This window comes from Bos grunniens, chromosome 21 (genome assembly GCF_055505025.1).
Source record: "Bos grunniens cultivar Pamir isolate PY7600 chromosome 21, Bosgru_T2T1.0, whole genome shotgun sequence".
Lineage (NCBI taxonomy): Eukaryota > Metazoa > Chordata > Mammalia > Artiodactyla > Bovidae > Bos > Bos grunniens.
The window spans coordinates 47,467,405-47,489,612 of NC_141185.1; the positions used below are offsets into that span (position 1 = coordinate 47,467,405).

General features: G+C 45.7%; 1 protein-coding gene and 1 long non-coding RNA gene across 37 annotated transcripts in view; one reads left to right on the forward strand and one right to left on the reverse strand.

Moving 5' to 3' along the window:
* Positions 1-2,439: 2,439 nt before the first annotated feature.
* On the reverse strand, positions 2,440-4,367 carry LOC147349598 (uncharacterized). Its single transcript, XR_015150034.1, has 2 exons — positions 3,827-4,367; positions 2,440-2,893 (listed from the first exon to the last, which is right to left on the reverse strand). It is a non-coding gene; the product is annotated as an uncharacterized LOC147349598 (long non-coding RNA).
* Positions 4,368-4,538: 171 nt separating this feature from the next.
* The window catches only part of CPEB1 (cytoplasmic polyadenylation element binding protein 1), a 108,370-nt gene continuing 90,700 nt past the window's right edge, over positions 4,539-22,208 (forward strand). For 13 of the 36 annotated variants that reach the window (XM_086364392.1, XM_086364413.1, XM_086364397.1 and 10 more), the window contains exon 1: positions 4,539-4,659. Coding sequence is in view for 13 of the 36 variants with exons in the window: in XM_086364387.1 (XP_086220513.1) it covers positions 4,645-4,659 (15 nt within the window). In the remaining 23 variants the exon portion in view is untranslated. Of the gene's footprint in view, positions 4,660-4,682; positions 5,418-22,208 lie in introns of those variants that run through there. The other 23 variants (XM_086364384.1, XM_086364386.1, XM_086364381.1 and 20 more) reach the window with 18 other exon arrangements.

The following is a 22,208-nucleotide window of genomic DNA, read 5'->3' on the forward strand; positions in this document are numbered from 1 at the left end:
AGAGTATGTATTCTTCTACATTCTGCTTTTTTCATTCAATGTTGTGTATGAGTCATCCATGTTGATACGATTAGCTTTATTTCAGTACTTTTACTTATATACAGTATTCCATTGTGTATGTGTGTGCATGCTCAGTTGTTGAGTGATGTCTGATTCTTTGCAACCCCATGGAGTGTAGCCCACCAGGCTCCTCTGTCCATGGAATTTTCCAAGTTGAGTACTGGAGTGGGTTGCCATTTTGTATGACTAGACCATAATTTATCAATCCATTCTCCTGTCGATAGGTATGTAAGGTATTTATTTTTGCAATTTTGAATAACACCTATCGGAACTTCTAACCTCAACTCCTGCCTCTTTAACATGTGGGCAAGTTTCTCTAACACGTTACCCCAGGAGTGGGATTCCTGGCGGTAGCACATACACACCTGCAACTTAACATTGCCAAATTGCTTTCCAGGGTAGCTGTACTTCACATCAAGAATACTCATGGTATCATCATTCATAATAGTCCAATTCACATTGCCAATCACCAGGAGAATGGAGAAGCAAATATGGCATAGCAATACAATGGAATATCACTTACCAATAAAAGGGCTTAACTACTGCTACCTGCATCAACATGGATGAATCCTGTTGAATGAAAGAAGCTAAAAATTTAGATGAAGTCCTAAAACAGGCAGAATGAATCTGTGAGAAAAGTGACTACAGGATTAGTTATCTCAAGGAGAAGGGGATGAAGTGGAAAGGGGCATGATGGAACCTTGTGGGGTTCTGGAAGGAGTCCATGCCTTGGTGTGGGTAGTGGTTACCTGGGTGTATATGTAGGAAAAAAGCATCAAACTGGATACCAAAGACTGTGTACTCTGTGCATTCTGTATGTGGGTTAGCCATCGATTTGAAAAATGTAGAAAATAAAACCCACAACCAAAGTGGCTGAACCAGTTTACACCCTGACTGGCAGTGAGTTTGCCGCCGGGAGAGTGAGCCTTTTTATTGCATCTGTCCAGGGAGTGTGGAATGGTATCCTTCTGTGTTCATTTGCATTTCCTTGGTTGTGGGTGAGTGTAGGCATCTTGAGATAGGTTTGTTGGACGCTTGCGCTTCCACTCCTGTCAATGGCCCATTCCCATCTTTTGTCTATTTTTCTATTTGCCTCACTGTAGAAGTTCCCACATATTTTGGAAACCAGTCCTTTGTAGATCATATATTGCGAATACCTTTCTCCAGTGTATGACTTTTCAAGTTTTAAACTTGAGAACCCAGAGGTTTTAATTCCAATGTGGTCAAAGTTATCAATTTTCCTTTATACTCTGTGCTTGTTCCACATTCACAAATCTTGTCTGTACTCCAGTGTAATAAAAATATTTTCCTAATATTGTTTTCTAAAAAAATTTCCTGGCAACCGAACAACAAAAAATTTCCAAGTAATGCTGTATACATTTGCTTTTTTAGCCCACTTAAAATTTCCATTTGTGTATGATGAAAGGTGGGGCTGATCTAGTTTCTTTTATTCCACTTAAAAGGGCATTAAAAAAAACTCAAAAAAAACAAAGTGGTTTCTTTTGCACAGAGCAAAAGAGCTTGGCAAAAGCTGAGTAGACACTATATGCTTACTTTACTTTGTGGTCTTGAATTCCTAAAGGAATCTCCCTTCTGATCTTTTCCAGCCAGGAAAGTTATTTTCTCCCTGCAGTCTCTTTTCTTCTTTTAGCTCTCTGCCTGCTGTGGAGGCACCAAACACCTGAGCATATAAAAGAATACCAGGTTCCCTCCTGGTACATGCATTTAAAACTTAGTCCAGCCAATTACAGTTACACTCAAAACCTGTGTTATAAATCTGGGGCTTGACTGCAGAGATGGTGCCAGGCATGGCTGGGCTCAAAGGCTATTTGTTGACTAGGAGAATGGATAATGCTGCCTGTTTGTTCCTGCTACTTCAGTGACCAGCTGCGGGGACTTGACCAAGTCATGTAATACCTCTACCTCTGCCTCTTTCCGCACCCGGCCCTGTGTACTACAGGCATCTAGTCAGGGGTACTGTTCTTCCTGTATAACCTGCAAGCCTGGCCAAGTCAGAGCAGGCAGCCAGGACTCACCAAACGCATGAGTATATGTGCATGCACCCACCCCTTCCTTCATTGCCTACATTGCGCTCTGGGGTCAGTCAGAAGGTAGTACACATGTAAGGGTGCTGGACATTTTGTTCTTATCTGGTTAAAGCTTTAGGCTCTGAAGCCAGAAGACTGCCTGGGTTTGAGTCCTCACTTTTCTACTTCTAACTGGGAGTCCTTAAGCTAGTTACTTCTCTGAGCTTGAGTTTCCTTGTCTGCAAATGGGTTAAATGGGTTAATGCAGGTGAAACACTTGGAACTGTGCCAAGCACAGGCCAAGTACTCAGTCAAGTACAAGGTCAACTGTATTCTCATTATTACTGCAACATAAAGTTTTAACAAGAGGGATTTTATGCAGCACAAATTTCTGTTCCAAGACACCTGAAAGATGCCTTCCTTTTCTTACAGCTGGGAGTTTTAAAATATGAAAGAGCTCCCAGGTACTGTTGCCTTGGGCACTATTCCAGTTTCCGGTTCTTCTCTTGCTCAGCTTTGGGTCAGGGAAGAAAAAGCATGAGCTGCATGAGGCCCCTGGATAGGCTGGGCTTGATTCTTTGAATTAATGACCAAATTTAAAATTAGGAAGATTGCACATTAAAAAAACCCCCCAAAAACACAAAAACTGCTTCTCCAGCTTGTCTTGAAAGATTCGGCCGGGCTGAGATGTCATTCCTGCACAGCATCCATCAGCTAATCCTCCTTAGATGTAACTGGGGCCTTCCTGGTGCTGCCATACACCCTCAGTTGGCTCCTGTGCTGTAGGTATCCGGGTGTGGCACTCCCTGAGAGGACAAGCAAGATACATCACCTCAGATGAGTTGTTCTACGCTGTTTGTGAGCCAGGGTGGGACTTGTGGGTGGGTTGCTCGTAGAGAAGGAAGAGCTCCAGATAGGGCTGGTGTGGGAGGGTTCCAGGGAAACTAAACCAGGAGGCAGGGAATTCCTGGGCAGCTGAAATGGGGCATCTTCAGGAGGGAGGGGGAAACGCTCAAGCAGCCCCTCTGAAGGGGAAGAGAGAGTGGAGCAGTTTATGGCTAGGGGGTGCCAGGGTCCCCTCTTGCACTCCCCTGCCGCCATCACCTCTCTGCCCAGAACCTCAGCAACCCATGGGAGCTCCTGCACGGGGACATTCTACGGATGGAGACTGGCCAGCTCTCACTGTCACTCTGAGTCCTTCTGTGGACTTACTACTCCAGCGTCTGTTCCTACCCTTTCTCCCATTAATCCTCCCACCACAAAAAGCTAGACCTTGACTCCCTCCCCTCATCCATTAGATCCAGGCCAACCTCATCAGCCTGCCAGGAAGGCAGCAGACCTGTCTCCCCAACTGCCAGGAGGAACCTTAAGCAGAGTAAGTGCTTTATAAAATAGTATGATGGTGATGCTGAGGTAATATACGTGAACACTTAGGCTCAACAACGCCCATCCCTTTTCTCCCTACCACAGTCCCTTATTTCTCCCCTTTCACTGTCAAACCTCTACGAAGTCTGCAGTAACATCTTAAAAGATATCTGATACTATCATTCTCCTGTTCACCATTTTTAATAGTTCCCAGATGTCTGCAAAATAAAGGCCCTTCACGAACTGGGCCCAAGCTTGCCTCCTGCGGTATCAGCACGCATTATCCTCTGCCCTGGTCAGGAGCCTCTCTGTTCTGCACTCTTTCTCAGCTTTTGCCTGCCCTTCTGCCTGGAATGCCACCTCCGTTTCCGTACCTGCCCGGGGTTTCAGCCCGGGGTCCGCTCCTACCCCAAAGACGCCCTCCCTGACCACAGTCTGACCCCACCGCCGGGTCCCTCCTCCACTCTCCAGGAAGTTTTCCTTTCGCAGTCTGGAAAGAGCGTCGGAAGCGGCTTCCCGGGGAACTACAGTCCATAAGGGGATCCCTGATGTCCTTGGAACTTTCCGGAATCCCCTGACGCCCGCGCAGTCCACCCCCGGTCCAGCACACGAAGCAGCCGATCTAGGTGAGCACGCCTGCTGGAACCGGGGAGTGGGGTTGGACAGGGGCGCGTCGCGCAGGCTGTCTCCAAGGAGGGGTTCTTTGGCAGAAAAGGAGCTTGGACACCGTAAAGAGAGCTTTATTGACAAAGCGCGTTGCCGCCCCGTCGCAGGGGCTTGTAAATGGCGCTCTGTAAGGGATAAACTGAGGCCCTAAGAGATAAGGGACGTGATCAGGGTCACTAGGTGAGTGGCATGCTCCACTTGGACCCCTGAACTCCTGGGGCGGGGGGCAGGGTGCGGGGTGCCGAGCGCGCCCCCAACTGGGCGCCCGGCTCTGGGTGGGCGGCTGAGCCCTCGGCCCGGCCTGCTGGAAGGGGCGGGGCCCCGGGCGGGGCCGACACAGGTGCTTCGCATCCGGCCGTGGGGGGGGGTGGGGGGAGCGACTCGGCGGGGCTTTATAAGCGGCCGCGAGTGCGGCGCTGTGAGCGGCTCGCTGCAAAAATAGTGCCCACGTGTCTGCGCGTCCCTCGCTGAGCCGGTCAGCCGCCCGCCGGCCGGTCCGTCCGTCCCGCAGGGCCACGCCATCCCCATGGCGTTTCCACTGGTAAGAGCTGCCCGCCGCCCGCCGGGGCGGGGCTGGGCGGGGCCGCGGTCAGGGCCGCGGTAGCTAACGGTCCGCGCGCAGCCTCGGCCGGTACCGCGGTCCCCTCCTCCCCCGCCCCCACCCGTGCGCGCGAGTCCCGGGCGGGGCACGGGTCACGTGCCTGCGGGCGTGGGGCCTCGTGGAGGGGTGTGTGGCGAAGGAGGGGTAGGGAGCCTCCTCGTGACTCAGGGCCTTTGGGCTTAAAGGCGCCGCGGCCCTCCGGGGGCGGCCGGTGAGGCCTCCGAGCTGCGCTGCAGACTCCCGTCGGCCTCGAGTGTATGTCCAGACGGGAGCTGACCGGACGGAAGGGCGCCTCCGCGCCCGGAACTTTTCCTTCTCCCACAGCCGTCGCACGTGAGAGCCGAAGCCACCGGCGCCGGGAGCTCACTTGCCTCGCCACGTCCCACGCGAGCCTCGTTCGTACCCAGTGGACAGCGGGGGAGGGCGGGGCGGGGCCGGGCCGCAGGCGACATAGGCCCTCGCGCAGGGCCCCGGGTCACGGGAGACCGCCACGACGGCAGTGGGCGCGGCTCCTTTAAGGCGGAGGGATTAGGCCCCTCGTGCCTTCTGCACGCGCTTCCCCGGCCCAGGAGGTCACGTGGCTTCACACGTTCTGCTGGAGGTGGAATACTGGGGCAGGGTTGGCTAGGTGGGGTCCAGCACCAGTGGGTGGGTTGACCTGCACGTGCGGCGCGGCTTGGAGCTGGGGAGCCGCGCAGGTGAGCTGGGTCCTGGAGGCATAGGCATGGGTCTTGCAGGATATGGAGGCGCCCGTGGAGCCAAGCTAGGCCGCGCCAGACTTTTTTTTCCTAACCCGGGCTCTCTAGGTAGCGGAGAAGCGTGCAAGTGACCTTGGCCTTGTCATTCTCCCCTCAGCCCTGGACTGGGCCAGGTGCCCAGACTCGCGTGGGGGGCTTGGCGTGGGGCCCCGCCCTGGTCCCGGGTTTGCCTTAGGGGACAGCCGGATTGCTTGGCCTGGCCAGTCAGGGGTTAGGAAGGCCTTTGCCTGCCTGGAATCCCGGGGGGAGTGGGGACGCAGACCCAGGAGTTTGCTCCCCGTGGGTTGTACCACGTGGCCCCATTCTCTGGCTTTTTTCTCGTGTGGGTGGTGTTTACAGTCAAGGCGACCCTGACTTTCTTGCATCATCCCCCCAGGGTCCAGGCCAGGGTTCTTGTAAGTGGCTCAGTGCCACCCCGGGGACCTAGAAGTCCGAGCCAAACCTGGGGCTCAGGAGCAAGTCCTGGCGTGCATGGGTTAGTTTTTGGTGGCACTCAGCTTCCTGCAGGCCTTACCCCCCTTTGCACGGTGTTGCCCTTCTGAGGCGGGTGGGAAGCACGAGGACTTGGGACAGCAGCTTTCAGAGCCCCGGGGTGGGGGTGGGGGGCGGGGACGCGGAGGCCTGACACCCTCCCCCAGCCGTCCCGCAGGCCGGGCTGGGCTGTGCTTAGCGCTGCGTTTTGCTGGCAGCTGCCTCCCTTGGTCTCCCTGGCTACCGATCAGCCGCCTCGCGCTCTTGCTGGCACCTGAGTACGCGGCTGGCCAGCGTCATGTGCTGGTGAGGGGCGAGCAGGTTGGAGCTGAAGCCCCAGGTGCACTGCCCGCCTCGGGTCTGCCCCCCAGGTGACAGCGCTGACATGTGCTAGCTGGCCGCGAGTGTCTCCTGAGGAGGGTGTGCACCCTTAACGCTCAGGTTGTGATTGAGCCTAGGGACCCACGCTGGGCTAAAAACAAAAATACATCCAAACAAGCGGAAGGAAACCTTGGAAACCTCGGGCTGGCGGTGGTTTCCCTGGTTGGTTGGTTTTGCTCGTAGGTGGAAGGGGAGTGGAAGGCAGTTCTGCTTCTGGAGCTCCGCGGAGCTCTGGGCTGTCGGCTTCCACCCCCCCCACCCCCACCCCCAACCCCCCCGGGACAGGAGAGTTCAGGGCCAACCCTCCTCTTCGAGCTTGCTTGGGACGACACTGTGTTCCCAGAGCCCCTTGCTCTAGAGTTTGGCTCTTGCCACGGTGATGTAATCTAAGCTTGAGCAGTGGTCTGGCCGCAGTACATGTTCAGTATGTTAGAAGCAGGATGTGAAGCTGACTGCCCTGTGTGTAAGTCACTCTGTATTAACCGTGTGGAAATACTTGCTTTCCCTTCTCCCGTGGGTGGCCTTAGGAACATCTTCCTGGCCAGGCTCCCCTTTGGGGAAGGGGATCTGTGCCAGCCTGTGCAGCAGGCAGGAGGTTAGAGAGTTAGTGTGTGTGCTGAGGGATCGTGGAAACAGAGAGCAGCTTGGATTGGGCCTTTAGGCACTCAGTGAAGGCAGGGTTCTATGGTCTTGTCTTTGCTGTGATATGCTTTCCAGTGTCTGTGAGGCAGGAAGTGGAGGAAGGTGATCACAGCAGTAAGACTCCAGGCTAATGATAATAGCTGTCTTTGTAAGTATTTTCATGGGGTCACCCAAGCTATTTATTTTGTTTTTAAAAATTAAAATGGGCTACAGACCCAAATCCCTCCAGGGGCCTGAGGTAACATAAATGAGTATAGGGAAAGAAAGAGGAGCAGTGCCCCCTGAACTACAGAATTTGCTTAAAGGAGAGCCAGTAGCTGGTTGTTGGCTATGTAGAAATGGGGGGCCAGAGTTCATGGATCTTTTGTTTTTTCCTAGCTAAGCCGCCAGTCTCTTAATTCATAAATGTAACAACTAAAAAATTGAAAACATTGTGATGAATCAAAGTCTCTGAAGATTGTATTTAACCTGAGAGCTAGTTTGGGATCTTTGTCTCAAAAGGTCTCTTTTAGATTTCCCCCTCCCCGTTTTGCAGGTGATGAAACAGGCTTAGAAATCAAATCACAAGGCCACCAAGTGATAAAACTGGTTGTGTGAACCTAGGTCTTTCTGGTGCGGTAGTTCAGCCTATGATACTGTGTGTATTCTAGTATGTTAGAGGGGTCAAGAGGGTTATTGGTGGTATATATTGTACAGAAAAGGTAGTGGTCTATGGGCTGGTCTCACTCATAGGCAAGAGTGAGCTTTAACTGCATTGGAGGGAACCTGGGTTGCTGTGGAAGTCAGTGTGGGTCTTCCGAGCATTAGTGCTGTGGTGCTGATGTCAGGAGGAATGTGCTGTGTCTATCATTCCATGATATGTGTCAGAGCAGTTTAGCCGATTCTGAGAGCACCAGAGGTCTGGAGAAGTCAGGCTCCTCCCACTGTGGGGGTGACCCTCCTAGCCCTCTGCACAAAAGATTGTCCTCTTTCAGGACAGTTAAATTTCAGCCACCTTTTTCCTTCTGAGAAAAAACGTATTTGAAATCATATGATTGTTGTAGAGTTATAAAAGTAGAATGGGGCTTATTAAATCTTAGCTTTTCTCTCTTAGCTAAAATTCCCATAATCCTGTCTCTTAGATTCCCAGGAAGAATTAATAAGGATTTTAGCAGTGCGTGGTAAAATCTGGAATAAGCTCCTAGGACATAAAAAGAGCTCTTGTACCAGAAATGAGGGGCTGGGGTTTCATTCTGGACAAGTTAGAATCCTTCTTGCAGTGTATAAGCCACACTGGCAGATGTAAAAAGATATGTGCCTTTATTTCTGTATCTTATTCCCAAAGGATTTAAACATAAAGAAGTAAAGACAATGTTCAGAGACTTGCCAAAGGGAATTTTTTCCATGAGAATGCAGACTCAAATACAAACCAGATAACTTTTCTTTTTAACCTGTGAACTGGGAAGTTTTGGGGAAGATGAAAACTTTAAAGTGTTCCTGTCCCCTCCTGCTTTTTTAGTTACCTTTACAGGCCACTCAGCCATGAATTCACTGTTGTGAATCTGGTGTTGGAGGGGAAAGGTGAGATGACTGGAGTAGGTCTGCACTGGAATTTTAGTGTTTATTTGCTAGATAATAACTGTGCAGAGTTTCTTATTGTTTTCAGCTAAATGACTGTTTCCTAAAATTGTTATGTGTTTGTTTAAAGGGCAGGTTAATTAGTGGGTAGTATTTCTGCCTTTAAAGTTTGGGATAGAGATACATGCCAAACCCAGATATTCACATTTAGGCTGCTGTCTTCAGTAGCTCGTGGTTGGAGGCAGTAAGAGAATCATGAGATCAAATAGCAAGGTATTTTCTCTGCTGTGGCAGAGCTGTGCTAATCCCATCCTGTTCTGCAAATCTCCTTTTCCTGGGCAGTAGTATCTAAGCTGTATGGACTCTGGGAAGAGCTTGCCAGAAAGCCCTGGGGTAAGGGATGCGGGATAGGAAAGAGGGTTGGGCTAAGAGGTTGGAGTGGAGGAAGTCACATAAAGAATTTTTGCTCGTCTCTGTTTGAATTAAACCAGGAGACACTGATTGCACCCTTTCAGTATTTGCATTCTGCTGGCCGCACCTCCTTTGCCCCCACACCTGCTGCTTTGGGAATGCTCTTTGTTTTCTTTCCTGCCAGTGTTGCAGCCTGATTTTAGTTATTCCTGCATGAGAGCTTGTCATCCTCTGTAAGCGCACAGATTCCAAATGCTGGAAATTTTTATGTTCAAGATAGGACCGCCAAAATGAGGCATTTTTCAATTACAGTGAACTGGCTGAAACAATTGAACTTGAAGGTATATATAATAAGTAAACATTTCATATTTCTTATAGGAAAATTATATGATTTCCCATAAAAAGCCATTTCCAAGTTTGAGAGTGTTAATTTTACATTGTTGGCATAGTTTTCAGTTTTGTTATTGGGATTTAAAAAGGCTCTTGTTAGGGATTAGTTTGTTTTCTTAATATATTGGTTGGCCAAAAAGTTTGGGTTTTTCTGCAACATCATCTTTTTGGCCAACCCAGTAGAATGCAATTTTAAGTAACGCAGGTGTGGAGGTAATATTCCTGACTAAGTAAGGTTGAGCTTTGCTTTCAGTGATGCAGAAGAACGCTTAGGCATGTATAGCCTCTGCATTCTGCTTTAGTTTTCAGTATTCCTGTATGGTTAGAGTACCGTTTTTGTTTTCGCCTACAGTGAATTAACACTCTCTTGTGATTTTTAAGGCATTTTGTGATGACTTTCCTTGAAGTAACTGGAGAATTCCCAGAGGACAGATCTGAAGATTGATTTGTGTGCTAAAAATGGGTCACAGTTGCATCTAGCTGCTGATTCTGGGAGTAACTTGACTTCAATAGTGCTACTGGTTTCCTTATTCTTGGCCAGCGTAATATGCTGACAAAGATCCCATCCTGACAGGTTTAGCACGATGGCCTGAAGTCTCTTTGATGAGGTGTGGGAGTAGCTCTCCCCTTGTGGAAGCAAAGAAGTTACCTTGAAGGGCAGGTTGGGTTTTTTTGGTGTCTTTTGACTGAACACTTAATCTCTTACTGCTTAACACCTGTGCTCTCTGCATTCTGGCTTTGTGCTTCTGGATCTGACACCATCTGTCTCTTGAGTCTGCCCTTTCCCCGGAGACTTTGTTTTTAAGCTGTAATTTTGGAATTATTTTAAAGCTCAGGAGGTGTTGGAGACCTCTCTGCCTCCCTGGTATAACTCTGAGTTGACACCAAGTCCAGATGATAGTGTCTCACTATTTTCACGGACGAGGAGATTTAAGCTGAGAATGAAAAAGGGTCATTTATACAGTGAGGCGATGATAGAGCCAAAACTGGAACCCAGGTCTCTCTATTTCCAGACAAGTGTTTCTGGAATTCACGCACCTTGTCCTTGGCTATGTAGGTCTCTGATTATCTCATCTTACTTAAAATTTCCACTTGGTTCCTAAGACTCAATGGCTTCCTTTTCCTAGTTCTCTTCTGTCTGGTCTTTTCTTGTCTTGGCACTTACACCCCCCGCCCCCGAAGCCCACATTCATTGTGGCTCATTCTACTGCTCATTTCTGTACTCTTTCACAGGGGCCTGTGTATTCCTGTAGCACTGCTTTTCGAGTTTTAGGTTGAGCTCTTTATAGTCCTGATTGTTCTCAAGAACCATGGTTCTGATCAGCCTACTGAATGAATGTTTTTGTGAGGCATATTAAATGCAGACGATCTCAAAACAGCCAACGTCTTCCCTTTCTTCTCCTCCTGGGGCTAATCTAATTCTGTTCCCTCCAATTACGAGTGTTTTTTTTTTTCTGACTAGATGCTGGTGTCCTCTTGGGGGAAAGAACTGTGTTTGAGTGTTTTGGGTTTTTTTTTTCCTTTTAACCCCGAAGGCCCCAGTACAGATGGATGCTAGGTAAATAAATACCTATAGCTTTCCTTCAGAAACCTCTCCCCAGCTCCTATAACAATAAAGCCTTGATGTGATTTAACTCTTGGCCCATGGATCCTTTCATCTGTTCTCCATTCCCATTTCTGCCACTAGTTCAGGTATCCCTTGGATGAATATTTTCAGTCTGCTTTTCCTGCCTTCCTCCTTAGTTATTCCTGCCTGTTCACAGCCACCACTCTTTGTGGAGCTACGCCATACTAATGGCCGTATTGTTCCCCAGACATATCCCTCAGACCCTTGGTCCTTGGGTCTTAATGTGTAGTTGTATCTCCCAAGCTGAATGGTGAGCTCTGGATCAGAGGGTCTTTGCCTGTATCCTTTCTAACCCCCTGCCCACCCCTCCACAGAGTAACTACTGAGGTGTTACTGATTAAATACAGGAGTTTTAAGGTGAAATTCAAACTTCCCTTGGCACTCTGGGCTTGAAGAGGCTGAATTTGTCTCTGCCGGTCAGGCGCTTACGCCAGCTCCACCATCCTGCTGCTGTTCCTGCTCCCAGTGCCCTGCCCGAGTTCCGGAGGTTCTCTTAGTGCTAAAGCTTCTGGATGTTTCAGAGGATGTTGAGAACAGTCTTCCCCTGCCTTGTAAGAGGCTCCCCCACAGCTTCAGAGTTGTTACAGAGTGTTTCCCTGACCTGCTCTTTCCTGTCCTCCTCATGTTTCTCAGGCTGCCTTGATGCAGAAGGAAGAGGAGGTTCGTAGTTTGGGATCCTGATTTGAGTCCTAGTACCTTGTTAAACATTAGCTTAAGGAAGGATTTTCAGTTTTGCTAAGCGTCTCTTGTAATGAGACTGAGAGAGGTTCCATTCTTGTGATGAACAGAAGAATCAGAAGGCTCTGGGCGCTTGGCATTAGAGGCCCTATTCTTGCCCTCTATTTGGGCTGAGCTTCCTTTACTGTCTCTTTTCTCTGGCTATTGAAGGAGTGTCCTCATCCCTGTTCAAAGAGCACTTTTGTGTCCTGGTGTCCCTCTTCTCTGATACCTTAGGGACCTCTGGGTCGGTTGTCCCTACCACATGGTTCATCTCTGTCGGTGAACATGGTCCTGTCTCTCTTACATTCAGAGAGATGTGAGAGCAGTACATCTTCCTGGTTCAGCAGCCTCCTCCAGCAACCAGCCTCACTGGCTTTCCTTAGCTTCCTACAGAGTAACCCTCCTCCAGTCCTGACTACCTCACCCTTTAGTCCTCTCTTAAATTCTTGAGCTCTGACATCCTATGAAACTCTCCTCTCTCACATTCTATTTTGGAACTTTTTGTTTGTTTGTTTTACCAAGTTCATTGTGCCCTGTCGAATCTTATAGATGTTTTCTTGAGCCTTTCAGGATGTTTGCATTCCTTCTGAGATGTTCTTAAAAGATCTTTGAAAAGTGCAAATTTGATCAGCTACTCCATAAGGCAGTGGTTCTCAAAGCATTTTCATCTCAGGATTCTTGTACACTTCTTAAAATTTTGAGAGCCTCAAGAGCTTTTGTGCATGTGGATCATATCTGCTAATACTTACCATTAGAAATTTAAACTGAAACCATTTATCTACTAGTCATTAAAAAATAACAAATCCATTACGTATTAATAATTATATTTCCCAAAACAAAAAAAATGAGTGAGAAAAGTGAGCATTCGTCTACATTTTTTGCTAATCTCTTTAGTATCTGTTGTAATAACTGAATTTTGTTGTCTGCCTCTGTATTTAATCTGTTGCCATGTGTCATTTTAGTTGTATATAGGGAAATTTTGGTCTCAAACACAAGTATATAGTTGGAAGAGGAAAAATTTTGGAGGGTTACTTAATTTTTATTGGAGTGTGTGTGTGTGTTAGTCAATCGCTCAGTCGTGTTGGGACTCTTTGTGATCCCATGGACTGCAGCCCGCCAGGCTTCTCTGTCCATGGAATTCTCCAAGCAAGAATACTGGAGGGGATTGCCATTCCCCTCTCCAGAGGAACTTCCCAACTCAGAGATTGAACCCTGGTCTCTTGCATCACAGGCAGGTTTCTTTACCATTTGAGCTTTAAGGAAGTCCTTATTGTTGGGATGTAATTATTTTATAATGTTGTGTTTCTGCTGTACAACAAAGTGAATCAGCTATATGTATCTCCTCCCTCTTGGACATATATATGTGTGTGTATATATATGTGTGTGTGTGTGTGTGTGTGTGTGTGTGTATATATACATATCTGTATATGTATATCCTCTCCCTCTTGGACCTCCCTCCCACCCCACACCCATGCCACCCATGTAGGTCATCACAGAGCACCGAGCTGAGCTCCCTGTTGGTTTCCAGCAGCTTCCCACTAGCTATCTGTTTTACATGTGGTAGTTTATATGCATCAGTGATACTCTCTCAATTTGTTCCACTCTCCCCTTCTCCCCTGCCTGTGTCTACATGTCTGTCTTCGTCATCTGCATCTCTGTTCCTCCTCAGCAAATAGGTACATCTGTACCGTTTTTCTAGGTTGCACATATATGTTAGTATACAATATTTGTTTTTCTCTTTCTGACCTACTTCACTTTGTGTGACAGATTCTAGATCCATCCATGTCTCTACAAATGATCCAATTTCATTCCTTTTTATGCCTGAGTAATATTCCATTGTAAATATGTACCACATCTTCATTTATCTGTGAATAGACATCTAGGTTCCCTGGAGAAGGGAATGACAGTCTACTCCAGTATTCTTGCCTGGAGAATCCCATGGGCGGAAGAGCCTGGCAGGCTACAGGCCATGGGGTCGCAAAGAGTCGGACACGACTTAGTGACTCACACATACAGACATCTAGGCTGCTTCTATGTCCTGGCTATTATAAATAGTACTGCAATGAACATTGGGGTGGTTTTGAAGCTTCCCACTTAGCTTAGTAGGTAAAGTATCTGCCTGCAGTGCGGGAGAAAGAAGATGAAGTTGCTCAGTGGTGTCTGACTCTTTGCGACCCCATGAACTATAGCCTGCCAGGCTCTTCTGTCTGTGGAATTTTCCAGGCAAGAATACTGGAGTGGGTTGCCGTTGCCTTCTCCAGGGAATCTTCCCAACCCAGGAATCAAACCGGGTCTCCCGCATTGCAGGCAGACTCTACCGTCTGAGCCACCAGGGAGAGCAATGTGGGAGACCTGGGTTCAGTTCCTGGGTCGGGGAAGTTCCCTTGGAGAAGGAAATGGCAGCTCACTCCAGTATTCTTCCCTGGAGAATTCCATGGACAGAGGAGCCTGGCAGGCTGTAGGTAATTGGATCGCAAGAGTCGGAGACGACTTAGCACTTTCTTTTTTCTATGGTAGTTACAGTTTTAGTTTTTTTTGTTTGTTTGTTTAAGGAACTTCAGTAGTGTTCTCCATAGTGGGTATATCAGTTTACATTTACCAGTGGTGTAGGAGTGTTCCTTTTTTTTCACACCTTTTTGAGCATTTGTTATTTGTAGATTTTTTGGTGATGGCTATTCTGACCTGTGTGAGGTGATACCTCATTGTAGTTTTGATTTGCATTTCCCTAAAAATTAGTGATGTTGAGTATCTTTCCATGTGCCTCTTGGCTGTCTGAATGTCTTATCTGGAGAAATGTCTGTTGAGGTCGTCTGCCCACTTTTTGATTGGATTGTTTGTTTTAATATTGAGCTGCATGAGCTGCTTGTATTTTGGAGATAAGTCTTTGTCAGTTGCTTTGTTTGCAGATATTTTCAAATATTTGCAAATGGGTCTTTTTCCCATTCTGAGGGTTTTCTTTTCATATTGTTTGTGGTTTCTTTTCTGTGCAGAAGCTTTTAAGTTTAATTAGGTCCCGTTTGTTTTGTTTTTATTTTCATTACTCAAGGAGGTGGGTCAAAAAAGATCTTGCTGAGGTTTTTGTCAAAGAGTGTTTTTCCTATGTTTGCCTCTAAGAATTTTACAGTGTCCAGCCTTACATTTAGGTCTTTAATCCATTTTGAGTTTATTTTTGTATGGTTGGGGAGTGTTCTAATTTCATTTTTTTACATGTAGCTTCTAGTTTTCTAAGCACCACTTACTGAAGAGACTGTCTTGTCCTCATTGTATATTCTTGTCTCCTTGTTGTAGATTAGGTAAGCATAGGTGTGAGGATTTATCTCTGGGCTTTCTATCCTGTACCATTCAGCTGTGTTTTTGTTTTTGTGCCAGTACCATACTGTCTTGATTAGTGTAGCTTTGTGGTATATGGTATAGTCTGACATCAGGGTGGCTGATTCTGCCAGCTCCATTTTTCTTTCTCAAGATTGCTTTGACTGTTTGGGGTCTTTGTGTTTTTTTAACAAGTTGTAAAGTCTTTTATTCTGGGGAAAATGTCATTGGTAGTTTGATAGAGATTGTGTTGAATCTGTATTGCTTTAGTTAACATAGTCATTTTGACAATATTGATTCTTCCAGTCCCCGAACATGGTATATCTTTATCTGTTTCTGTCATTTTTGATTTCTTTCATCAGTGTTTTACTTTTCTGCTTTTAGTAGGTTTTTTTACAACTACTTGTTTAAAAAGTAGTTGTTAAAAAAAAGTTTTTTGCACTAGAAAAAGATAGCGTTTTACTCTACTTTTCTGAGTAGAGATCTTTTTTCTCCGTACGTAGGTTTATTCTTAGATATTTTATTCTTTTTATTGTAGTAGTAAATGGGGTTGTTTTCTTAATCTCTATTTCTGGTCCTGTGTTGTTAGTGTGTAGGAATGTAAGAGAGGAAATGACTTCTTCAGCGATCTCTTGGTTTTTTAGTGGTGTATTGTTTAGCCTCCATGTGCTTGTGATTTTTATATTTTTTTCCCTGTAATTGATTTCTAATCTCATAGTGTTGTGGTTGGAAAAATGCTTGATATGCTTTTAGTTTTCTTAAGTTTCCCAAGACTTGATTTGTGACCCAAGATGTCTATCCTGGAGAATGTTCAATGTGCAATTGAGAAAAAAGTGTATTCTGCTGCTTTCAGGTGGAATGTCTTATAAATATCAGTTAAGACTATCTGGTCTGTTGTGTCATTTAAAGCTTGCGTGTGCTTATTTTCTTTGTGGATTATCTGCTCATTGATATAAGTGGGGCGTTAGAGTCCCCCACTATTACTGTGTTACTGTTGATTTCCCCTTTTATGGTTGTTAGCATTTGCTTATGTATTGAGATGCTTCTATGTTGAGTGCATGAATATTTGTTATATCTTCTTCTTGGACTGATCCTTTGCTGTTAATGTGGGGACCTGCCTTATCTCTTGAAGCAGTTTTTAAAGTTTATTAATCTGATATGAATATTGCTACTCCAGCTTTCTTTGGATTTCCATTTGCATGGAATATCTCTTTTTCCACCCCCTCGGTTTAAGTCTGTTTGTGTCCCTAGGTCTGAAGTAGGTCTCTTGTAGATAGCATATATACAGATGTTATTTTTGTATCCATTCAGCCAGTCTGTGTCTTTTGGTTGGAGGATTTAATCCATTTACATTCAAGGTAATTTTTGACATGTATGTTTCTGCTACCGTTTTCCAAATTGTTTTGGGATTGTTCCATGGGTCTTTTTTGGAAGAAGAGAAATATTCTAATAGCCTTTTCAGATAATTACGGTTATTGGTGCCAACAAGTGGTAACTTCTTAAAAGTCAGAGTCATCCTTCAGGGTCCAAGGGACATGGGTTCCAAGACCACTGTGGATACCAAAATGCAGATGCTCTAGTTCCCTACATAAAATGACGTAGTATTTGCCTATAACATACACAGTCCTGTAAATGTTACACCAGATCATCTCTAGATTACTTATAATACGCAATACTATGTAAATAATTGTAAATACAATGTAAATGCCAATTAAATAGTTGCCACTGCACAGCAAAATCAGCTTTCACTTTTTGGAACTTTCTGAAATATTTCCCCCGATATTTTTACTCTGTGGTTGGTTGAATCTGCAGATGAGGAACTCAGGTATACAAAGGATTGACTGTAGTTGCAACATGAAATCTGAAGCCATATGGATGTACTGTTCATGCGGTGTTACATCAAAATGCATTTGTCCCTGTTGTGCTTTGGGTGTCTATCTACTCATGTCTGATTTTGTAACATCATTTGACAAATGTGGGTTCACTGAGTTATGTGGTTATGTGTAGCATTGGTTAATAGCATCACCAGTCTCATCAGAAAAGTCTTCTAAAGTACTGAGTAAGGTGTCAAGTTCAAGTGGTGGCAAATCCAGGGTTTCCAGAATTCTTATTTTTTCTCCAAGGCTCTAGTTTTATCATTAGCAACAGATAGTGACAGTTACTTAACTTTTGAGGCTACAGGCTTACTCTGTTTTCAAGGTATATAATGTTTGCTAAATACCCAAAGTTGATAACCATAGCGTGTCAGTTGTATTTTCAAGTACAAAAAATGTTTCATGGAAAAAAAAAGACATTCTGTTTTAAAAATTTTATTTTTGGTCGCAGTGGGTCTTCATCACTGAGCAGGGACTTTTCACTAGTTGCAGTGAGCTGTAGCTACTCTGTTGCTGTATGTGGACTTCTCACTGGGTGACATCTCTTGTTGCAGAGCACAGGCTCTAGGGGTGCAGGCTTCAGTAGCTGCAGCATGCAGGCTCAGTAGTTGTGGCTCGTGGGCTCACAAGTTATGGCACATGGGCTTAGTTGCTCCGTGACGTGTGGAATCTTCCAGACCAGGGATCAAACCTGTGTGTCTTCAATGGGCAGGTAGATTTTTATCTGCTGCACCACCAGGGAACTCCTGAGGCTAATTCTTCTTGAAACTCAATCACAAACACTTTTTCTTGAGACCATGATTATATTTCAGTATCAAGCAGGGGCCTTATACTCTTGTCCATTTGTCTCATAGATACTAGGACATGTACTCAAGGGTTGCGATTTAATAAAACTTCTCCTGTTTATCCAAGGAAATTTGTAAATAAATCTGGCTTTTTCTGGGAATTCATAGCATAAAGAATACAGTAATTGCTGCTAAAGTTGGTTGGCATTGCCTTGATTCCTGCTAAGGTGCCGGTTTTATCTACTCCTGTTGCTTTTGTACCGTCACTGCAAACGTCAGCATAGTGAAAAAAGAGCGGATATCTTAGAATTACAAGAAGTTTTTCTGATTTGGTGGACCTCAGAAAGAGTGGGTCCATAGACCTTGCTTTGAGAACTGCTGCAATAAGGTCACACAATAAGGTCAAGATCCTTAGTTAGTATACAGAGTCCATGATGTTGTGACTTCACTTTAGTGGCCAAGTTTGAGCCCTGGTCTACAACTCCTTGAACTTTCAGAAAATTGAGCGAGGGAGTTCCCTGGTGGTCCAGTGGCTATGACTCCACACTCCCAATGCAGGGGTTCGATCCCTAGTCAAGGAACTAAGAGTTTGCATGCTGCAACTAAAACTTGATGCAGCCAAATAAATATTAAAAAAGAGAAATGTTTAAAAAAATTGAGTGATGGCGTACTTGCAGTAAAAGGCATTAGTTGTTACCGTATGGTTTGATCAACTTTTACATGTTCATGTATTATTTTTATGTATCACACAGATCAAGACACAGAACATTTCTAACATTCCATAAGGTTCCTTTGTGCCCTTTCCACTCTATAGCCCACCTCATCCCACAATCAAATACTTCTCTGATTTCCTTTGTCATCAGTTGATTTTGGCTGTCGTTGAATTTCTTATAAATGAAATCGTGTAGCATGTACTCTTAAGCTTTTTTCTCCCACTTAATTTAGTATCTGTGAGGTTTCTGTAAGATGAGATGCAGTTGTTTTTCCTGTATAGTAAGTACTACATTAGAGATGTGAGTAATTATCCATCTAATGCATGTTACTGTTCATACTGTTCATGGGGTTCTCAAGGCAAGGCCTGGCGTGCTGCGATTCATGGGGTCGCAAGGAGTCGGACACGACTGAACTGAACTGAATGCATGTTACAGATGTGAACGGCTTATCTGTACTTAAGCTTATGGATATGCTAAAAAGAGGTAACATGGCAGGCTTCATGGCTGTCATTTGACTAGTGTCTGGGAACTTACATTTTGAGTTCTCACTGTTTCAAGAACTGGTAAGAATGATTTAGTGTGCCTAAACTGCACAGGGAATATGGTTTGTGTTGAATATCTGCTTTCCTCTTGGAGTCTTGAATTTTGCTATTTTACAGACACAGGCTGCCTCTGTGACCAGCCCTAAGTAAAATCCCTGGGGCGCCATGCTTCTTTTGTTGGCAACACTGAAACGTGTTGTCACAGCGTGTGGCCGGGGAATTGTGTCCTGCATGATGCCCTTGGGGAGGAAGACCCTTGGAAATTTCCACCTGGTAGCCCAGGCTTTGCGCCACGTGCTGCTTCCCTTTGGTTTTGCTCTTTGTTCTCCGGCTGTAGTAAGCCTTCCTCTTACATGCTGAGTACACCTAAATGCTGAGTCCTGTGAGTCTTCCTCCTAAGTCACTGAACCTGGGGGTGGTCTTGGGGACCATAATAACATGACGGGCATCAGTTTTTGTTTCTCTTCACATTTTGAGTGTAATGACTAAAACTGTTGTGACTGTTCTTGTGTGTGCACTTGTATCATCGATGTGTTTGTTTCTCTCACGTATAGGACACTGTGTGCCGTTGCTAGGTCAGGGGTAGGGTCCCTTAAACTTAAAATTGTAGCGGTCATGTACTTCAGTCACCTAAGAGTAGTTCTGGCCTTTATACATGTCAACTCTGTCTCGAATGCCCTCCCCATCCTCAGTGTGCCTGTTTGACAAAATCTTTTCATCTACCTCAGTTCAGTTCAGTCGCTCAGTCGTGTCCAACTCTTTGTGACCCCATGGACTGCAGCACACCTGGCTTCCCTGTCCATCACCAACTCCCGGAAATTGCTCAAATTCATTCCATCGAGTCAGTGATGCCATCCAACCATCTCATCCTCTGTCGTCCCCTTCTCCTCATGCCTTCAATCTTTCCCAGCATCAGATTCTTTTCCATTGAGTCAGTTCTTTGCATCAGGTGGCCGAAGTATTGGAGCTTCAGCTTCAGCACCAGTCCTTCCAGTGAACATCTCCTTTAGGATGGACTGGTTGGATCTCCTTGCAGTCCAAGGGACTCTCAAGAGTCTTCTCCAACACCACAGTTCAAAAGCATCAATTCTTCGGCACTCAGCTTTCTTTATGGTCCAGCTCTCACATCCATAATGACTACTGGAAAAACCAGAAGCTTTGACTAGACAGACCTTTGTCGGCAAAGGAATGTCTCTGCTTTTTAATATGCCGTCTAGGTTGGTCATAGCTTTTCTTCCAAGGAGTAAGCGTCTTCTAATTTTATGGCTGCAGTAACCATCTGCAGTGATTTTGGAGCCCAAGAAAATAAAAGTCTTGTCACTATTTCCATTTTTTTCCCCATCTATTTCCCATGAAGTGATGCCATGATCTTAGTTTTTTGAATGTTGAGTTTTAAGCCAGCTTTTTCCCTCTCATCTTTCACTTTTATCAAGAGGCTCTTTAGTTCTTCGCTTTCTGCCATAAGGGTGGTGTTATCTGCATATCTGAGGTTATTGTTATTTCTCCCTGTGATCTTGGTTCCCACTTGTGCTTCATCCTGCCTGGCATTTCACATGATGTACTCTGCAAATAAGTTAAATAAGTAGGGTGACAAAATACAGCCTTGATGTACTCCTTTCCCGATTTGGAACCAGTCTGTTGTACCATGTTTGTTTCTAACTGTTGCTTCTTGACCTGCATACAGATTTCTCAGGAGACAGGTAAGGTGGTCTGGTGTTCCCATCTCTTCAAGAATTTCCCACAGTTTTGTTTTGATCCACACAGTCAAAAACTTCAGGATAGTCAATGAAGCAGAAGTAGATGTTTTTCTGGAATTTTCTTGCTTTTTCTATAATCCAACAAACGTTGGCAATTTGATCTCTGGTTCCTTGGCCTTTTCTAAATCCAGCTTGAACATCTGGAAGTTCACGGTTCATGTACTGTTAAGCGGAGAAGGCAATGGCACCCCACTCCAGTACTCTTGCCTGGAAAATCCTATGGACAGAGGAGCCTGGTAGGCGGCAGTCCATGGGGTCGCACAGAGTCGGACACACCTGAGTGACTTCACTTTCACTTTTCACTTTCATGCATTGGAGAAGGAAATGGCAACCCACTCCAGTGTTCTTGCCTGGAGAATCCCAGGGATGGGGAAGCCTGGTGGGCTGCTGTCTATGAGGTCGCACAGAGTCGGACACGACTGAAGTGACTTAGCGGTACTGTTAAGTCAGGCTTGGAGGATTTTGAGCATTACTTTGCTAGCATGTAAGATGAGTGCTTATTTAACTTATATGCAGAGTACATCATGAGAAACACTGGGCTGGAAGAAGCACAAGCTGGAATCAAGATTGCCGGGAGAAATATCAATTATCTCAGATATGCAGATGACACCACCCTTATGGCAGAAAGTGAAGAGGAACTAAGAAGCCTCTTGATGAAAGTGAAAGAGTAGAGTGAAAAAGTTGGCTTAAAGCTCAACATTCAGAAAACGAAGATCATGGCATCTGGTCCCATCACTTCATGGGAAATAGATGGGGAAACTGGAAACAGTGACAGACTTTATTTTGGGGGGCTCCAAAGTCACTGCAGATGGTGATTGCAGCCATGAAATTAAAAAACGCTTACTCCTTGGAAGGAAAGTTATGACCAACCTAGATAGCATTTTAAAAAGCAGAGACGTTACTTTGCCAACAAAGGTCCATCTAGTCAAGGCTGTAGTTTTTCCAGTGGTCGTGTATGGATGTGAGAGTTGGACTGTGAAGAAAGCTGAGTGCCAAAGAATTGATGCTTTTGAACTGTGGTGTTGGAGAAGACTCTTGAGAGTCCCTTGGACTGCAAGGAGATCCAACCAGTCCATTCTAAAGGAGATAAGTCCAAGGTGTTCATTGGAAGGACTGATGCTAAAGCTGAAACTCCAGTACTTTGGCCACCTCATGCAAAGAGTTGACTCATTGGAAAATACTCTGATGCTGGGAGGGATTGGGGGCAGGAGGAGAAGGGGACGACAGAGGATGAGATGGCTGGATGGCATCATCGACTTGATGGACATGAGTTTGAGTGAACTCTGGGAGTTGGTGATGGACAGGGAGGCCTGGCGTGCTGCAGTTCATGGGGTTGCAAAGAGTTGGACACGACTGAGTGATTGAACTGAACTGAAGATGAGTGCAGTTGTGCAGTAGTTTGAACATTTGCTGACCGTTGCCTTTCTTTGGGGTTGGATTGAAAACTTTTCCAGTCCTGTGGCCACTGCTGAGTTTTCCAGATTTGCTGGCATTTTGAGTGCAGCACTTTCACAGCATCATTTTTTAGGATTTGAAATAGTTCCACTGGAAT